The sequence below is a fragment of the Lytechinus pictus genome, chromosome 13 (assembly GCF_037042905.1).
Source record: "Lytechinus pictus isolate F3 Inbred chromosome 13, Lp3.0, whole genome shotgun sequence".
Taxonomy (NCBI): domain Eukaryota; kingdom Metazoa; phylum Echinodermata; class Echinoidea; order Temnopleuroida; family Toxopneustidae; genus Lytechinus; species Lytechinus pictus.
In genome coordinates this window covers 2,992,297-3,011,053 of record NC_087257.1, presented here as the reverse complement: position 1 = coordinate 3,011,053, position 18,757 = coordinate 2,992,297, and the positions used below count along the sequence as shown (strand labels likewise).

General features: G+C 36.7%; 1 protein-coding gene across 3 annotated transcripts; it reads right to left on the bottom strand.

Moving 5' to 3' along the window:
• Window positions 1-3,511: 3,511 nt before the first annotated feature.
• LOC135156403 (uncharacterized) lies at window positions 3,512-15,579 on the bottom strand. Of its 3 annotated transcripts, none has more exons than XM_064108796.1 (3): window positions 15,443-15,579; window positions 6,332-8,825; window positions 3,512-5,739 (listed from the first exon to the last, which is right to left on the bottom strand). In XM_064108796.1, exon 2 carries the CDS (start codon window positions 8,646-8,648, stop codon window positions 6,867-6,869), a length of 1,782 nt encoding a protein of 593 aa, XP_063964866.1. In that variant the 5' UTR covers window positions 8,649-8,825; window positions 15,443-15,579; the 3' UTR covers window positions 3,512-5,739; window positions 6,332-6,866. The 3 variants fall into 3 exon arrangements, with proteins under 3 accessions (XP_063964866.1, XP_063964868.1, XP_063964867.1); XM_064108798.1 differs by having other exon boundaries at window positions 6,343-8,825; XM_064108797.1 differs by having other exon boundaries at window positions 3,945-6,169; window positions 6,313-8,825.
• Between the last annotated feature and the right edge of the window lie 3,178 nt (window positions 15,580-18,757).

Genomic DNA, 18,757 nt, shown 5'->3' with positions numbered 1-18,757 from the left:
TACATTTTGCAGCCATGGATCAAGGTTGGAGGGGGTGGTAGTTGCAGGTTTTCTCTGTAAAAATCACCCCCATTAAAAAACATAACAAATAATATATAAAGATATTTTTAAAAAATGAATAAATTTGAAAATAAAATAGAAAACAATCCTTTTGAGAACCAGGACCTTTAAGGTGGAGGGCAAAAGACCCCCCCCCCCCTTAAAGAATTTTTGATCCATGGCTGTTATGTAGATGTGATAGAGAATTTCTAAATATATATTTTTTTTTAATGAGAAAGATACATGGGTGATTTCAAGTTTGCTGTTGAACTTTTGGTGTGGCGTCTTACAAGTTTTACATCATCATCACAGCACCAAAATTACAATCAAATTGATTCATAGATTCATCTCACTTGATGTTGAGCTATTAATGTGATTTGGATTATTTTTGTAAACTCACATTGGGTTTTGGAGGAAGGAAGAACTAAATTGTGCTACGAACACCAACGCCAAAGTTAGAATCACCCAGTGTATTTTCTTTTTTTAATGAATTGCGAGAAGAGCTGAGAGGTGGAAAATATAAGAGAAAGAGTTGTGTGTGTGGTTTAATAATGAGAGTGCGATATGGCAAAGAGAGAGCTGAAGAGAGATTAAAAGAATAGATAATGTATTATAATGATAATGTGAAGGGGCATAGGGTGCACAAGAGAGTGGACAGAGCCAATTGACAATTTACCCACAAGGAGAAACCATAAAGGGCCATTTTATTCTTTATTTATTTTGAGAGGAGGCGGGGATAAATGAGGGAGAAACAATTTATAAAGAGTGGGGAAGAGGAATAAGATGAATAGAGATGACTTTTAAAGACAAAAATTAGGCCAATCAGAGTGTGTGTGTGTGGGGGGGGGGGGGCAAAGCCGATCAGTGCGCCCCCCCAATTTGACAGGCTCAATTAAAAATTGTAATGTAAAGTGTGTCCCCCTTCTGAAAGTGAAGACCCCCCCTTTTTTTTGTTTTTCAAATTTTTCCTTGAGAAAATGTGCCCCCCTTTGGAAAAATCCTAGATCCGCCCTGCCTGAAACTGATGAAGTTTGGTAATGACATGTCACTTATCTGTGCTCTTAAAAAGAGTGAACACAAAGAAATTAGATTACCCCCCCCCCTGCAAAAAAAGAATTAAATGATCATTATCAATAATTGGAAAGGCTTAGCGTAAAAAACACACTATTAATTAATTACAGAAAATAAATAGGTTCTAATTAAATCCAATCCTATTTTCTAAAGAAATTTTGGATTCAGAATTTGTTTTTACTATATCATTACTAACATACACTGCGATGTGAAACATGCCTCTAGTGATTCTGATCTGGAGAACAGCAGAGAAAGGTCGTATTTTTTTTAAATGAAAGAACCAAATTACAAAACCAGTAAGTGAAACGTTCAAACTGAAATACATTGTTATTATTTATATTGGCGTATTGTTATTGTGAAATAAACTAGTTCGTAAATATCTTCCCCTTTCGTTTACACCGATGTTAAAAAGAAGATAAAAACAGGCTGATTCACCCCCCCCCCCCCCCCATCTCCAGGTTAAACAAGATTAAGAAAAGTGTCAGGCTGCGGTGCTAGTGTACGTTGCATGTAAACTGCATTCTATGCACGGCCGGATTGAAAAACGATGCATGCATGATGACTCATTGTAGTGAAGAACGCTGATTGGTCAATAGTAGTAAGAAGTAGATTAATCACGTGATGAATATATTAAATTTCATGAATAATTAACGCAAAGTTGACCTCGCTCAATGCGCATGCGTGACGCTGATCTCCACTTTCTGCTTCGTCATATAATGAGTCTATTGGGATGTGTGGAGCAGCGAACTGATGAATTATTCATGTATATGCAAATGGGGGCTTAGGATTTGCCCAAATGTCTCCGACAAAATGGCGGAGCTTCGGGGGCCTGCCCCCAACACATCCACCCAGTACGCGCACAGAGAAAAACCCACACACCCACCTTCGCACACCTACCCCTTCTATCTCTCTCTCTTTCTCTCTTGTTGACCTCTTACAATAAGGTATACAGTCAGTCCGCAAGCCCTGAAAGAGTAGCTTCTTTTATCCAAGTGATATTCATGACAAGAGGGTTTTTGCATAGTTAATAAGCTTGGTGCGAACCAAAACCCCTCTTTTTATTCGGCCATTGCTGCTCTAAATATCGACCAAATTTCATGTTTTTGGTATCTTTGTAAAGAAGAAGAATCATTCTTTTAGGTCATGTGTTTGGATTTTTAAAAGAATGTTGTAATATAGGAAAAACTTTTGATCTAAAACATGAAACAAAATATTTTTTTTTCATGCAACAAAAGTTGTTGTTTTCACACTTAATTTCTGTTTGGGCACAAATGATTTTTAAATCATGATAAAGCTGAAGATCTAAGCTTTAATATGATATAATTTTTATAAGAAGATATATTTTAGATGGGTCAGCAGCCAGCTTTTCGTAGGCCAAGTACATTTTGCAGCTCAAAAACAAGAATACTGCGCTCTGATTGGTTATAGACTCCACACACCCACGCAAATTCCAATGTTCCCCACACTGGGCCTCTGCAAGGTCACACTCACCATGTGGTAATCTCTTCAAATTACCCGCGCCTGTTTGTTTTGAAAACAGTATTCAGCCAATCAGAACTCTGGATTTTATGTTACTCAGAAATTTCAGAAACCTCGTCTTGCATCTTGATGGAAATAACTGGCTGCTGACCCATCTAAAAGATGCCACATATCAAGAGTGACAATGTAAGAAAGTATAGAGTTTGAGCTTTCTGATGATATAAATAATGTTGGTGCCTAAAACACAAAATGTTGCACAATTTGCAAGTGAAAACAGAGGAAGAAAATTATGTTTGATGCATCTTTTCAGGTAAAAAATTCACTTATTTATAAAAATATTTCATTCAAAAGAAATGACCAATATAAAAGGGTAACATTTACTCTTGCCCATGGTACAAAAATAATCAATATTACTCAAGAAGAAAGTGGTTAAATTCTTTGAGAAAGAAAGTCTCACAATTCACGAGATTTTGCAGGGACATGAATTCAGCCACGAGAGGACTTGGATAAATCTTGCTCATTTGCTCATTAACTCAGGGGCTTGCGGACTGACTGTATATAAATGAGTTTCTGATTTAACAGCCTAAGGAGGTGTTGCAAGAAAATATTTGCGATCAATCGCAAATATTCTGTTGCAATTTTACAGTTGATTGATCACTTTTAACTTTAGCAAATCAGATTACACTCCTTGTTTCATGGAGCAGAATAGCAATATATCGCAACTTTGCAATTAATTGCACGGCATGTGCTTGATTTCAGGAATGAAAATAGACTTGCGATTGATCGCAAGTTTCTTGCAATGCTCCATTAAGACCCCTCCAAACCCCTCGACCCGCCCGCCCCCCCTTCTCTTTCTCTGGTCGACACTGAAATCATAAGTATTGTTCACTTCAGGAAATCACGAGACTATACAGCTTATATTATGGAATGAGGAATAACTTTATTGAAAATGAAAACACATACTAAGCACGCATAGAGTATTTTATATAATATATTGATTTTGAGTGTAACTTGCACCATGCAAAAGCCTATGCATTTATGTTGTCGGAGATTAAATTGATCAATACTGTTGTACAAATAATACATGAAATCGACGAGAACGAGCAATGCATCTTTTTTTTTTGCAAGATTTAGGCCTATTCAAAAGTGTAAATTTTTCGTTCTCATTTGCCAGGCGGGATCCATGTTGGGGCACATAAAGTAGCACCTCCCCCCCGCTGCTATCCTTGGAAGTGAGGATGAAAACAGTGATAGACCTAACATTTTCTTTCTTTTCTTTCTTTCTTTCTTTCTTTCTTTCTTTCTTTCTTTCATTCTTTCTTTCTTTCTTTCTTTCTTTCTTTCTTTCTTTCTTTGGCTTGTCATTTTATGTAAAAAGAGTGGGAGAGACAGACAGACAGATAAAGAGGAAATGGTATCTATTTTGGAATTATCATTTTCCCCTCGCTTATGGGGGAATTGTCACATTCTTTAAGCATTCTTTGTGCCCTCATCTGGAATCATGGATCCTCCCCCCTTTTCGTATTCCAACACTTTTCAAAATACCAAATCATGCATTTTGTAAACAACAAGAATTAGTGGAAAGTCTCACGATTGAGAATATGTCAACGAGCAATGGACTGATGACGATCATGAAAGTGAAACCGCTTAAAATCTTGGTATCCCACTTTTTATTTGGTTTATATAGCTAATGATAACGCAAGCCGTTATGTATTCCTGAACTTGTTTAGGACCTATATACAATTCATAAAAGTAAAAGCAAGATAAAAAGTTAAAAGATCTTTGCAAAAGCGAATTGATTGCTATATCGATTACATATTTCCAAATACTTGATCGATTGCAATATATATTTTGAAAGGAGAAAACACTGTCAGTTGCAATTAGCAGAACAAGGGGCGTTTCGAGAGGCTATTCGGAAAGTTTTGCGTACTCAACTGGAACATGTTCTTATCAGTGGAAATATGTCATGTGCCACAAGAAAGTCTCACCAGCCATGCCTAAAGTCAATCAATCGTAACTTACGTACTGCTTTTTGAAACACCCATCAGATATACATCACAATATTTCATAAAGCTACTCGCAAGAGTTAATATTTTAGGTCCTTTGTTTACAGAGGACACTGGGACACCAATCAAGATACACGTCAGGAGCCACTACATATTCCGATTCGACGCATTTTTTTTTTTTCGAATTGTGGTTTATATTATATTTGAAAGTTGAAAGAAAATGCTTGGAATACTTAAAATAGAATTCTGCTTCACTACAAGCGTTGTGGCAGGAGTAAAGTCCCAAGCGGCTTCGATTTTGTTAAAATTTAATCAGTATACCAAAACATACATTTATGTTCTCTGCAACAGGCAACTATGAAACTCCATGGTCAGTTATTTTGTTGTACCATTTAACCAACGGTATAGTTCTTTTGTAATAATATTTTATCGAAATTCATGAATATAAACAAAAAAACATACAAGTAATATTATCAAACAATAATAGACAGTAATTGTAGCCGTTAATCTCACTTAAGTTCATAACTTAAAGTGTCAAAATATCATTGAAATTAATTATCAGACATGTTAAATGCGTAAATGTAATATACCATATTTATTATATTCTCTTACCATGTATACCTTACAAAACTCTCAAATGTTAAAACCACTTTACCTTTATGTGATACAGAGACAGAAGATATATTGTTTTCAAGCTTGTAAAGGTAAGTTTTAAGGAATAAATGTAATCGAAAGTCCTATGCTACTGTTATGTTATTTATTTTATAGTTTTTTTATTTTACATTTACACTACTAAATTAAGATAACACTCAAACCAATTTAAAAAAAAAGAAGAAATGTTTCATTTTATCACCACGTGGCAGAGTATAAAGGGTAAAATAATAATGTTTAAAACCAGTATGATACAAATTAATGAACTGGTCAATGAGGAACGCAAGTAGTCATACAAAGGTATAAGATGAACTGAATAATACACGATGAAACGCGATGATCAACCTATTCAGCAGTCTGCAAATCACATGTTTGATTAATTTTAACTAAAACAAAGAAAGTATTCCGGTATAGCTTGGTTTAAAAAAATCTTGATACAATGTAATACTGGATTGAGTGGCACAGGACAAGCCTATACTAGTCCAAATTGGACCTTGGAGTTTGGAAGTTCTCTTTCCCAAAGCTAACATAGAGGGCACATGATTCCCACTCTCTAAGTTCTCTTTCCCAAAGCTAACATAGAGGGCACATGATTCCCACTCTCTAAGTTCTCTTTCCCAAAGCTAACATAGAGGGCACATGATTCCCACTCTCTAAGTTCTCTTTCCCAAAGCTAACATAGAGGGCACATGATTCCCACTCTCTAAGTTCTCTTTCCCAAAGCTAACATAGAGGGCACATGATTCCCACTCTCTAAGTTCTCTTTCCCAAAGCTAACATAGAGGGCACATGATTCCCACTCTCTAAGTTCTCTTTCCCAAAGCTAACATAGAGGGCACATGATTCCCACTCTCTAAGTTCTCTTTCCCAAAGCTAACATAGAGGGCACATGATTCCCACTCTCTAAGTTCTCTTTCCCAAAGCTAACATAGAGGGCACATGATTCCCACTCTCTAATCAGCGCCAATACACTCATCTGAAGAGGGAAGATGAGTGGATTGGCGCTGATTCGAGAGTGGGAGTCATGTGCCCTCTATGTTAGCTTTGGGAAAGAGAACTTCCAAACACCAAGGTCCAATCTGGACTAAGCCCATACCAGCTTGGGAGTTTTGAAATAAATTTTATTTTCATTTATTCCACCTTCATGTGTAAAAATAATAAAAATGTATATTTACAATGTGTACAATTAAATCAAGCATTGATGCATAAGGTGTGGGCCCCTTAAAATCTAAGAGCTTATCACCAGGGGCCCAAGCATAGCATAAAATATAAATGTCTCCAAACATTGTCAAGCCCATTGTCCCTGCTACTATAGTTTATAGTAACATACTTTCAAATGAATGTATGTCGCATCCTTCTACCTCTCCCTCTTCTTCCTTGTATTGGTGCTAAAATGTCGCGCACAATGCCATGCCATTTCCCAGTCCCCTATCCCTCTTAAATATCTCGGTTCTTGGATGTAAGAGCTTAGGTTTTTAATATTGTTAAGGATTGTGTATAATAATCGACAAAATGAAGCGCCAAAGTTTGAAATAAATCATAATCATTCTTCCTCGTGATTTTCCTAAGTGAACCATACATGTTCAGTAATATCATGGTTGTGATTAATCTACAATTGATCTAAAGGATAAAGCACTTTTTGAAAATGAGAATATTATCGCCATCACATGCAAGCAGATTTCCCGATGACGTCATCGTCACTCGAGACGCGATAATGTGAGCGGGTCTAGTAGCCCGTGTGAGTCTAATTGATAAAGGGAATGATGCTACTCTTCTCTTTATTACATCACCCCCACTCGTCACCTGATCAATCACACACGTCTTGTACTCATCATCTGATGTCACGACGTAGAGGTCGTCTGTCATACGATCAACGCACACATTGTAAATGATGTCAGTGTGGGAGATTTTCCTATGATCACCGCCCCCGTTAATGATGCGCACCCTACGATCAAATGGTGTGGTTCGAGCGATGATGTGACCTGATGACAGCACACAGCTCATTCTCATCTTCTCTTGACACGTGATCGTATTGATAATGGTAGCATCAGCTGGGTTGTCCATGTTGATGGCATAAATCTTAGACTGACTCCCCTCGGCTGCGATGATCATCCCATCCTGATCAGCTTCAACACCCACCCATGTGCCATTATTCACCGTGTTCCTTGGTATTGTGACGTCATTGATGTGATTCCACTGTCTATCGTATACACTGATGCACTTAGGTAAACTGCCTCCTCTACAGCCTTTGACGTATCTACCACATACCACCGTGCCGTCATTCAGCACTGCACAAGTAATAACCCAAGACATTTGATTACCGTTGATCACTCTCTGGATGTTTTTACTGTTCAAATCTAATATGTAGGTATTGCAGTGTTGTTCACTAGCCGGTCCATTTGTGATCATCACCTGATCTTTATTTATACATCCAACAAGGCGTGGGAATTTGATTGTATCTGTGACATCGATTGTATCAATGAGCTTCCACTCTCCATCATACCCATCAATTCTTCCATCATACAACTCTCGCCCAACACCCTTCATAAACCTCACATCTGATATAACACGAATAAGTTCTTCCAACTCACCCCCGTTCAGTTGCTTCTTTAGTTCCTCACTCACTGATGGATTCACACGATGTCCATCTTTCACAATACTTATATCGTCTTCAAGAATTCTGTCCACTATCTCTTTTGCTTTTTCTCTTGCATTTGTGTCGTCTTGCCTTGATTTCTCTAGCTGGAGAATCCGTTGTTTATCACGGATCAGTTGTCGTCTTCTCTCTGCATTTGAATTATTTTTTTCATGTCGCTTCTCTCCCTCTTCGTTGTTGTTTTGGATCTCCTGAATCTCTTGAAACTCCTCTTGGAGTGTTTGGCTTCTCACATCGATCTCCTGGTCGACTCCATCAGCATCTTGTTTTTCCCTGGCCCTGTCTCTTTCAATAGCCCATTCTACTTCGGAACCAACCTCTTTCTTAATAGTCTGGATATGGTGGTCGGCAACTGTTTTAATCTGACGAATCTCATTTCCATAGACTTGGAATAGCTCTAATTTGTCCACCGTAGATTTCTTTAGGATGCTGAGCTTTGCTTTGTTTTCTAGGAGTGCGTATTTTATACCCTGTTGTTTGCATTGTTGTTGGCGATGATCTATCATAGCGCATGAAACACATAAGGCTTCGCCATGAGTCTTACAATACAGGTCCATGGTTTTATCATGTTTTTCGCAATAGAGAGCAAGCCGTCCTCTTCTTTCTGTTCCGATGCATCCTTTCTTCAAGGCACAGTTATGACAGAGCATTTTCTTCTCCTTCACATAGAACGTCACATCAGCAATCGATTCGCAGCCGGCTTCTTCACAAACGACGCCCTCTATTGAGCAGAATTCACATGCCATCGTGATAAGTCACCTCAAAGGAAAACAACAGATGATATCAAGTGGAAGTTTTGACTAATAGAAGTCACGACTTACTGAAACCATGGATCATACGAGTAGCATCTATGTCATGTATTGTTGAAACAAGAACATGAGAAGATCAAATCGGCTTGTTGCATGGATGGTGGTATGAGAGCACTGTTGAGAAGGAAAAAAACAAGTTGAGTAAGACTTCGAATATCTGTAAACCATTTATATAATAACATTATGGTAGCTTTACGGATTGCCAACTTACCATTTTCTGACTTGTTCTTTCTACATGTTCTATCCACGTATATGATGACGTGTTGTTTTTATATAGGCCTACTGCCTATATTGTTATATTTATTTTTCTTTTGCTGATGCTTGCTAACTTTGTATCAAATACCCGTGTAGTTTTATTTGTACTTTCGGCTTATCTTTAGTACTGCGCTCAACGGAGTCCTGATTTTCACAGCCCAAACATGCCGAAACCAAAACGTGATGCACATTACGTCTTATCTGAGTATTATAACAGTATAATGAGAACATTTGTACGATTTAAAAGGGTGTAACAAAATATGTCACTAATTGTTTTTTTTTTTACTTTGCTTTCATCTTATCTTCTTTGTAGGACGTTCTCTTCTGTTTCTATAATTGATTTTTGCTTTCAGAGACTTGGCTTTATTGCCCAGATTCATTTAGCTTTGATGGGTATACTTTTATTGGGAGTGGAAGGACAGACGAAGGAAGAGAAAGAGTGGCATTTATCTTGTCTTAGTAGATTCAGTTGAATTTTGCCCAATCCTTAAAATTCAGGAACAAGACATTTACAATTTCCATAGATCTATGATGAATTGATCACGGTTTGTCTCGGTCATTACTTTATTTCATACCGATTTCACTTCATCTGTGATGAAAAATATCATGAATATAATTCTATGGGCTGCCCGATGCGATTCGGACCTTTTTTAAAAGTTTCCATCAAATATTGAGGATTGAATTGAATAGGGGAGGTTAGAAATCAAGGTAACTAGCTTGTCTAGCTTGATTTCTAGCTGACCGGGCTCCCTTTGGGGATGGCAACCCTAGCTTGCATCTTTCATGTCTTTAGTGGCTGTGAAGGGGGAAACCCTGTTTTAGTCCCAGGAACAAGTGGCTTCGGCTTCTGGTTATATAGTAGACTTGTTAAGATGTTAAACGCTGCATTTTTTTAGTACAAATGTCCCACTTGGCACAAATGTTCCTTGAGTCAAAAGAAAAAAAATTATCCAAAGAGACACGCTGTATCTATGCAAATAAGCAAGTAATTTGCATAAATTTGCATATTATGTCGATATAGTGAAAACAAGTATTTAAGATTATATATTTAACCAGAACTGCCCTAATATTGGAAATAAAGACTTAGGGTAAGAAAGGGAAGAAAATTGTCATAAAATGATTGAGATATCCTTGTTTATTATTACCTAATTTACATAAATTATGCAAATTATAATTCAAAACAGAGTATTTTTTCATGAATCCTCAACTGTTTTATAAACAACAGCAATTAATATACAATGTCAACATTCTACATGAAAGAGAATATATTAGCGAAAACATCGATATGCTTCATGACAGTATTGGTGTCATATTTTGCTTAGAAAGAGGGCAAATGTGTCAAAATGTATGACGTGATATTGCGCTAAAACGAGACCAAAACAACCTCTATGTCACAGTCACACTCACGAATCCGACAATAAAGCGATCAATGGTATGTCATTCGAGATAACACAATCCCGACACAATAGCTTCCATCGGCTTCTCGTATCGTTTTGTTGGTGTGTCTGCCACACCGTAATATATGATATATGCGGGAAAATGCATTTCGGTATCGGTAAAACACCATTTGTTTTATTTGTTTCTAATTTGTTTCTCTTGGAAAATCTCCAGGAGACATTGCTTTGCAGGTTACTGCTTTAATGAAGCTCTGGACCATGAATTCATGAATCATGATGAATGTACCCTACCTCAATCCATATTTTAACTTTATTAAAATATATATCTTTTGGAGACCCCGAAGTGGCAAAACTGCATTCCCGCTACTTTACAAAACCAGTTTGACTTGTATTATCGACTTGGAAAAGACAGATGTATGACACATCAGTCAACATGTTTCCTGAAGAAAGATTTTTGTTTATTTAAGCCTACGCCCATGGGAGCCCTCCCAATTTACCCCATTCCCTCTCCGTATTTCGACACTAAATTAAAAATATCATGTTTTAAAGCCATCAGCAATTAAGGCAAACTGTGTTTTTTGGTATAATAAAGCAACTTTTATATCTATACATTTTTAAATCTATATTCATCATTATTATCATTATTATAATCATTATTATTGTTATTGTTATTATTATTATTATTGTTCTGCAGTTTGTAATAATGCTCTAGCACAGTAAAGGCTATAACCCAACAGAAGCTTGCCTAGGATACCTTTTCCCCTTTTGGTTTTATGTATTCAAAGATAGTTTATTGTCTTTAGAACTCTTAAAAGATTACTTTTGTTTGTATTGATATCTTGGAATAGATTGAGTAGAAAATACTCTACAATTGACATGTAGAGGAGCTGTGGTACATTGAAGAACAGCCACACGTAAGCTCTAAACTACTCAAAGCCCTTTATTGATTCCACTCTATGTTAAATTTAAATATTTGTAGAACCCAATCGGAAGAAAGATGCATTTCTACTACACAGTAAAGCCGCTTTACGTTCTCCCATAACCCCCCCCCAAAAAAAAACAAAAAAAAAAACATAGAAGGCATTGTTTTATATCGCATACAATAAGTTCGTGTACATGAGGTGGCCTGTCGAAGTTGCTCAACCCTTTATTTTGTTTTGACAATATATATTTGGAATGTCGATCGTCTAAATGAAGCCCTCATCTGGAAAAGGGCACTTATTAATGGCAGCATCTACATTATATAGAGGAGGCCCTGGCACTTGGAAGCGGGGGCTGAAGCACCCACAATATTTTCCGGGGGGGGGGTGTGCTGCATGTATTATTTTCCATAGACAGCACCCCCTGGAATTCCGGCTAATGTGACAAAACCGAGAAAAAAAACGTTACCAAAATAACCTTCATTTTGTAGTGCAATCCTTTTTATTTATTTGGTTGTTAAATTTCCTGGGACCAAAATTTTACAATGAACCTTATTTGCATTTCAAATTTACATCAAGAAATTTAACAAACAAATATACAAAAAGGATTGCACTACAAATTTTGGTAACGTTTCTTTTTTTTTCGTTTTGTCACATCTGCCGGAATTCCAGGGGGTGATGTCTATGGAGAATAATACACGTAGCACACCCCCCCCCCCCCCCGAAAATCTTGCGGGTGCTTCAGCCGGCTTATTATATTCACTCGCGTTCGTAATCACTCGCGTCGGGTTGGTAATCACACGCGTTTTTTATTTTTGGCGATTTTTTTTTCTAACGGTGTCTTCAATGGGACAAACGTACTGGAAAAATAAAATGAAATTGAAATTCGAGTTTCGTTTTATTTTAAGCTGGTAAGTGCCTTAAATAAAACGTTCTCGACCACTGTTTTAAGATAACAAGCAAATTTTGACTACTGTTTTAACATAATCACATTCCACATCTTAAATCTTAGAGCCATAGGCAGCGGAAGCGGGGGGGGCTCCCCCTAAAAAAAGAGAGAGGGGGGGGGGAGAAAGGAAGGGAAAGAGGGAGAAAAGAGAAAGAAAGAAAAAAGACAGACAGAAAGAAAGAAGCAAGGAAAAAAGGAGAAAGAAAGGAGAAAAGGAATAAAGAAGAAAAAGGAGGAAAGGCTACTCTCGATTTAGCTTTGCCTTTGGAGGATTTTCCTGAAGTCTGTGGTATTCTTTATAAAGCATAGTGAGGTGCTACAATTTCATAATATCACTATTTATTTGCTTCTTCCTTTCTTTGTGAATTATTCTACACTAACGTAAAAATCAGGGAGGAAAAAAGTGCTGAAGAAGAAAAGCAAGAAGGAGGAGGAGAAGTAGAAGAAGAAAAAAGAAGATGGAGGACATAAGGGGGTAAAAATAAAATTAAAAAGAGAAAATTGAGGAGAGGATGTAGAAGAAGAGAAAGAGAATATAAAATAAGGGGAAGACTGAGAAGAGAAAAGGAAGAAGTGAGAAGGGAGATGAACAATAAGGACAAATACAGAGAAATTTAAAAAAACAAATACAGAGAAATACAGAGAAATTTAAAAGAACAAATTCAGAGAAATTTAAAAAAAATTAAAAATGTTTGAAAAAAACTCCTCAAAACAGACTGCTGCCAGCTGTCTGGGGCGGATCAAGCTTGTTATCTATTCTTGGTACTTAAAACAGTAGTCGAGTACATTTTATTTTAAGGCACTTAATTGCCGGCTTAAAACGAAACTCAAATTTCCCTGCATGTCTGTTTCATTGAAGACACCGTTAAAAAAAAATCGCCAAAAATCCAAAACGCGAGTGATTACGAACCAGAACGCGACGCGAGTGATTATAAACTGCCCTTCAGCCCCCGCTTCCCAGTGCTAGGGCCTGTAATGTAGATGCTGCCTTTAATAAGTGCCCTTTTCCAGAATGAGGGCTTCATTTAGACGATATTCTAAATATATATTGTCAAAACAAAATAAAGGATTGGGCAACTTCGACAGGCCACCGTCATCATGGTCATATACACGAACTTATTTTATGCGATATAAAACAATGCCTTCTATTTTTCTTTCCAAGAGGAGAACGTAAAGCGGCTTTACTGTGCAGTTTATAGAAATGCATCTTTCTTCCGATTGGGCTCTAAAAATATTTGAATTTAACATAGAGTGGAATCAATAAAGGGCTTTGAGTAGTTTGGAGCTTACGTGTGGCTTTTCTTCAATGTACCACAGCTCCTCTACATGTCAATTGTACAGTATTTTCTACTTAATCTATTCCAAGATATCAATACAAACAAAAGTAATCTTTTAAGAGTTCTAAAGACAATAAACTATTTTTGAATGCATACAACCAAAAGGGGAAAGGGTATCATAGGCATGCTTCTGTTGTGTTATAGCCTTTACTGTGCTAGAGCATTATTACAAACTGCAGAACAATAATAACAATAATTATAATAATAATAATAATAGTAATAATAATAATAATAATATTAATAATAATAATTATAATAATAATAATAATAGTAATAATAATAATAATAATAATATTAATAATAATAATTATAATAATCATAATAATAATATTAATTTTGATAAATATAAAATATAGACATAAAAAGTTGCTTTATTATACCAATAAACGCAAGTTGCGTTGCCGATGGCTTTAAAACACGATATTTTTTATTTAGTGTCGAAATAAGGAGAAGGGATGGGCTAAATTCAGAGGGCTCCCGTGGGCGTAGGCTGAAATAAACACAAAAATTTTCTTCAGGAAACATGTTGACTGGTGTCTCATAGATCTTTCTTTTCCAAGTCGATGATACAAGTCAAACTGGTTTTGTAAAGTAGCGGGAATGCCGGAGGAATGCAGTTTTGCCACCTCGGGGTCTCCAAAAGATATATATTTCAATAAAGTTAAAATATGGATTGAGGTGGGGGTACATTCGTCATGATTCATGGTCCAGAGCTTCATTAAAGCAGTAACCTGCAAAGCAATGTCTCCTGTTAATTTTCCAAGGGGAACAGATTAGAAACAAATAAAACAAATGGTGATACCGAAATGCATTTTGCCCGTATATATCATAGATTACGGTGTGGCAGACACACCCAACAAAAGCGATACGAGAAGCAGATGGAAGCTATTGTGTTGGGATTGTGTTATTTCGAACGACATACCATTGATCGCTTTATTGTCGGATTCGTGAGTGTGACTGGACATAGAGGTTGCTTTGGTCTCGTTTTAGCACAATATCACGTCATACATTTTGACATATCTGCCCTCTTTCTAAGCAAATTAAGACACCAATACTGTCATGAAGCATATCGATGTTTTCGCTAATATATTCTCTTTCATGTAGAATGTTGACATTGTGTATTAATTGCTGTTATTTATAAAACAGTTGAGGATTCATGAAAAAATACTCTGTTTTGAATTATAATTTGCATAATTTATGCAAATTAGGTAATAATAAACAAGGATATCTCAATCATTTTATGACAATTTTCTTCCCTTTCTTACCCTTAGTCTTTACTTCCAATTTTAGGGCAGTTCTGGTTAAATGTATATTCTTAAATACTTGTTTTCACTATATCGACATAATATGCAAATTTATGCAAATTACTTGCTTATTTGCATAGATACAGCGTGTCTCTTTGGATGAATCTTTTTCTTTTGACTCAAGGAACATTTGTGCCAAGTGGGACATTTGTACTAAAAAATGCAGCGTTCATCCCTTTTTTTGCAGTTAACAAGTCTACTAATACTCCTGGTTATAATCGGTTTGCGTTGACTGCCCATTCCATCTAAATACTATTGTCACATTATTTAATTATGGTTTATTATGTGGCATTCATATTTTTTTTCCACTTTTCATCATTTTATGATGGCAATATCAGGCCCAAAGAACAATCTGAAAAAAATGAATAAAAATAATATCCCATTTCTGAAGTAGGGGATGAGATAGTGCATGGGGTTTTCTTTTTATTACTATTCAATACAATGGCAATATACATTTGCAGATGAAACGTAGAGCCCAAACATGCTTAAACTGGTTGTACAATTATATGTTCTTCATAAAGACCTCATACACGCATCAATGACACCAATGATAGAGATTCTTTTCTTACCTTTGTATGATAAGTTCAATCTAAAATTAGACCGTCCAACAATTGTCAAAAGATCAATGAGGCTTGCAAAACTCAGATACAAAACAACATGGCGCATCATAACTGTTACAGCCCCGCCGTGCTTCCGGAGTTTGTTTGACTTAAATTTGCACACAATTCATTTAGCTACGTACAATCATATAAATGTCAAAGGTGTGTGTACATAACTGTTCACGTATCAATAGCATCGTATAACAAATATGATTTACATATTGATACAGATATCAGAAGCCCTACAGTTGAACAATGCGGTAACCATGACAATTATGGGGTAAAATTAGGAAGGGGTGGGGGCTGTTTTTTTTTATATTGAACGCCGGTGCCTTAACCACTAGACCACAGAGACGGGTTAGTGGCTAGGGCGACCCCGATCCGATTGACCGTCAGATAGACAGATTTTCGACACTATACCAATTATAATTTCCTTTGTCGGGTGTACGTGGGTTTTGAACAATGACAAGCCGCCATGCCTCAGCTGGATCAAAGCTATTGCTTTGATACAGTACACGTATGGGAGAAAGTATAAAAATGTGTGAAATTATACATGTACAACAGCTTTGGCAACTCTTTTTATTTAAATATTTTGTGAAAGAAATGGATGAAGAGAACAATGGTAGGCGTAGTTAAAATCAAGGTTCCCCAGAGCTATCTACCCTTTGGAAAAATTGGTGATGCCGAAAAAATGTCTCTGCCGGGAATCGAACCCGGGCCCCCAGTTTTGAATGCCGGTGCCTTAACCACTAGACCATTTCTTTCACAAAATATTTAAATAAAAGAAGAGTTGCCAAAGCTGTTGTACATGTATAATTTCACACATTTATATATTATTTATATATATATATATATATATATATATATATATATATATATTAATGAGGCAAAGTGGTAATGCATTGTACTTAGTTCCAACAGTTTATTTTGAATTCCAAATTTTCGACGTTAAACATACGTCTTCCTCAGGGATACAATAAAGCTCACAGAGACAAGAACTGAAATAATAACATTATTATATTATTATGTATTCATACTCTTGATCTCAAATATAATTATGAAGGAGACCCGTACACGTACATCGCCAAGATTAATTCTTGTACATGTATAACTTCACACATGTATATATTTTATATATATATTGCATGGATTTTTTCCTTTCCTTTGCACTTTGATTTTTCTTTTTTTATACAAATGTCACGACAATTTCATGGAATATTGTATTGTACATACTTAAATTTTGTGTCATTCAATTATGTATTGTCGAAAAATATGTATTATAGTGATTTCAATAGAGGAACCCTGTGGAAGGGTTTAAAAGAAAAAAAAAGTTATACAGTCCACCTATTTTTTTTGTATTCTTCAGCATTCCATTTCGTTTTCCCTTCTATCATTCTATTAAAAGAACCTTTCATTACACGTGAAGAGGGCGTGGAAATCAATGGTGACTAACATGGCCAATGGCAGCAAGGGGGTTAGGGGAAAGCTTTCTTTTTATTAGGGGATACTTTTTACGTTTTTGCGGGCCAAATCTCGAGGTAGGGTCCCGAATATGGTCCAAAAGCCTGTGAAAAGGGGGTTATTTTGCTAGCTCCCCCTTCAAAAATCTGTAATAAAGGGTAATATTCACGCAGCTTCCCTTACCTAATTAATTTCAACACGACAGGAACAATCATAGTACGTGTATGGTTCACACCCTGAGTGGGGGGGATTTAATCATATTCGTAGCTCCACACGTACACACGTCTCGCAAGCAATTACCCCTCCCCCTTCGCTCCTCAAACCGCCTTCTTTTGATAATAAATTATTTCTTTTTAAATGGACAATACAATAAGAGAAACCAACGCCAATAATTGGATTGATATGCAATCTGATTTATTTAACAAAAATTAAACTCAAAGTTTTATTTTAAAAATAAACCCCACACAATTCCTGAAAACAATAGCGTGGATAATCTATAATGACTTATTGTACAAAACCACTGAAGCATCGAGTGTGCTGACAATATCAGCAAGCTATTTACTAGCTTTCCGATATTCATACACTGACGATGAAACATAAAGGTACTCGAGCAGAAACAAAATAAAAGAAACACTGCCCACAGAGGGTGCTAGATACCTAAAAAAATGCATCTGAAATCTCTTTGTGTCCTGTTTAATAAGTGATACGGATCATTTTCGTAAAGACAACAAAGCACACAATATGGCAGCAAAAGTACGTATCCTTCCTCGCTCTCTCTTCATCTTCCTTCCAAGTCAACGCATATCCTCAACCTCAGGCAACTTTCTTCGCCACATACATACACACACGTGCCCCCTCACCAACATAAACACAAATTCAAATTCAAAAGTTTATTGATATAAAATCGTGACATTGAAGGATCATCATCAAAACAAAGAAACATAAGAAAAAAATAATATAACTTAAGCATAACATAGTAGCAACGAACGATAAACACACCTCCACAACCAGACACCCGCCCCACACACTCTAAAAATATTGGGTAAAAATGCTCCATGGGGGTAATTTATATGTGTCCAACCATGGACCTACTACAACCAACATTGAGCATTTCTTTTGGGCATTGTTATTCATTCTGTGTGATGAAAATTGTGCCCATTCTAAAGTAATTGCTGCTTATTTTTTTTAACCTTACTGGACAATATTCTTCCCGCATTGGGTAAAATACTAGCCCAACTTAATTGGACACATACCTACCTTCGTGCTGGTTGAAATTTTACCCAATATTTTTTACAGTGCACACACGCGTGAGCGCCCCAAAGGTACGCCCACATCCTTACCCAAACATACACACACTCTCTCACATAATCATTATTACCTCACAAACGCACACAGACGACCCCAAACACACCCACACACACACACACACGTGCGCGCACCCGGGAACACCCACATCCTTGCCAAACCACACACTGTTTCTCCCTCTCACATAATTAGTTCATAAACACACCCTGACACGCAGTCACCCCAACACACCCGCCCAGTGCGCGCACAGAGGATAACCCACACACCCACCTTCGCAAACCTACCAATTCTCTTTCTCTCTCACTCCCCTTTCCTCTTGGTGTCTTACAATAAGGTATGTAATCGAGTTTCTGATTTTACAGCCTAAAATCTCCAAAGCCCCCCCCCCCATCTCTCTCTCTCTCTGCCACAAAATATACCCCCTTTCTTTTTTCTCTTATTTTGGTCGACACTGACGTCATTCATTCACAATTATTGTTACTCCAAGAAATCACGAGACTATACAGCTTATATTATGGA

Coding starts and splice junctions, on each gene's coding strand:
- LOC135156403 (XM_064108796.1), bottom strand. CDS start 8,648: ATGGCATGTGAATTCTGCTCAATAGAGGGCGTCGTTTGTGAAGAAGCC.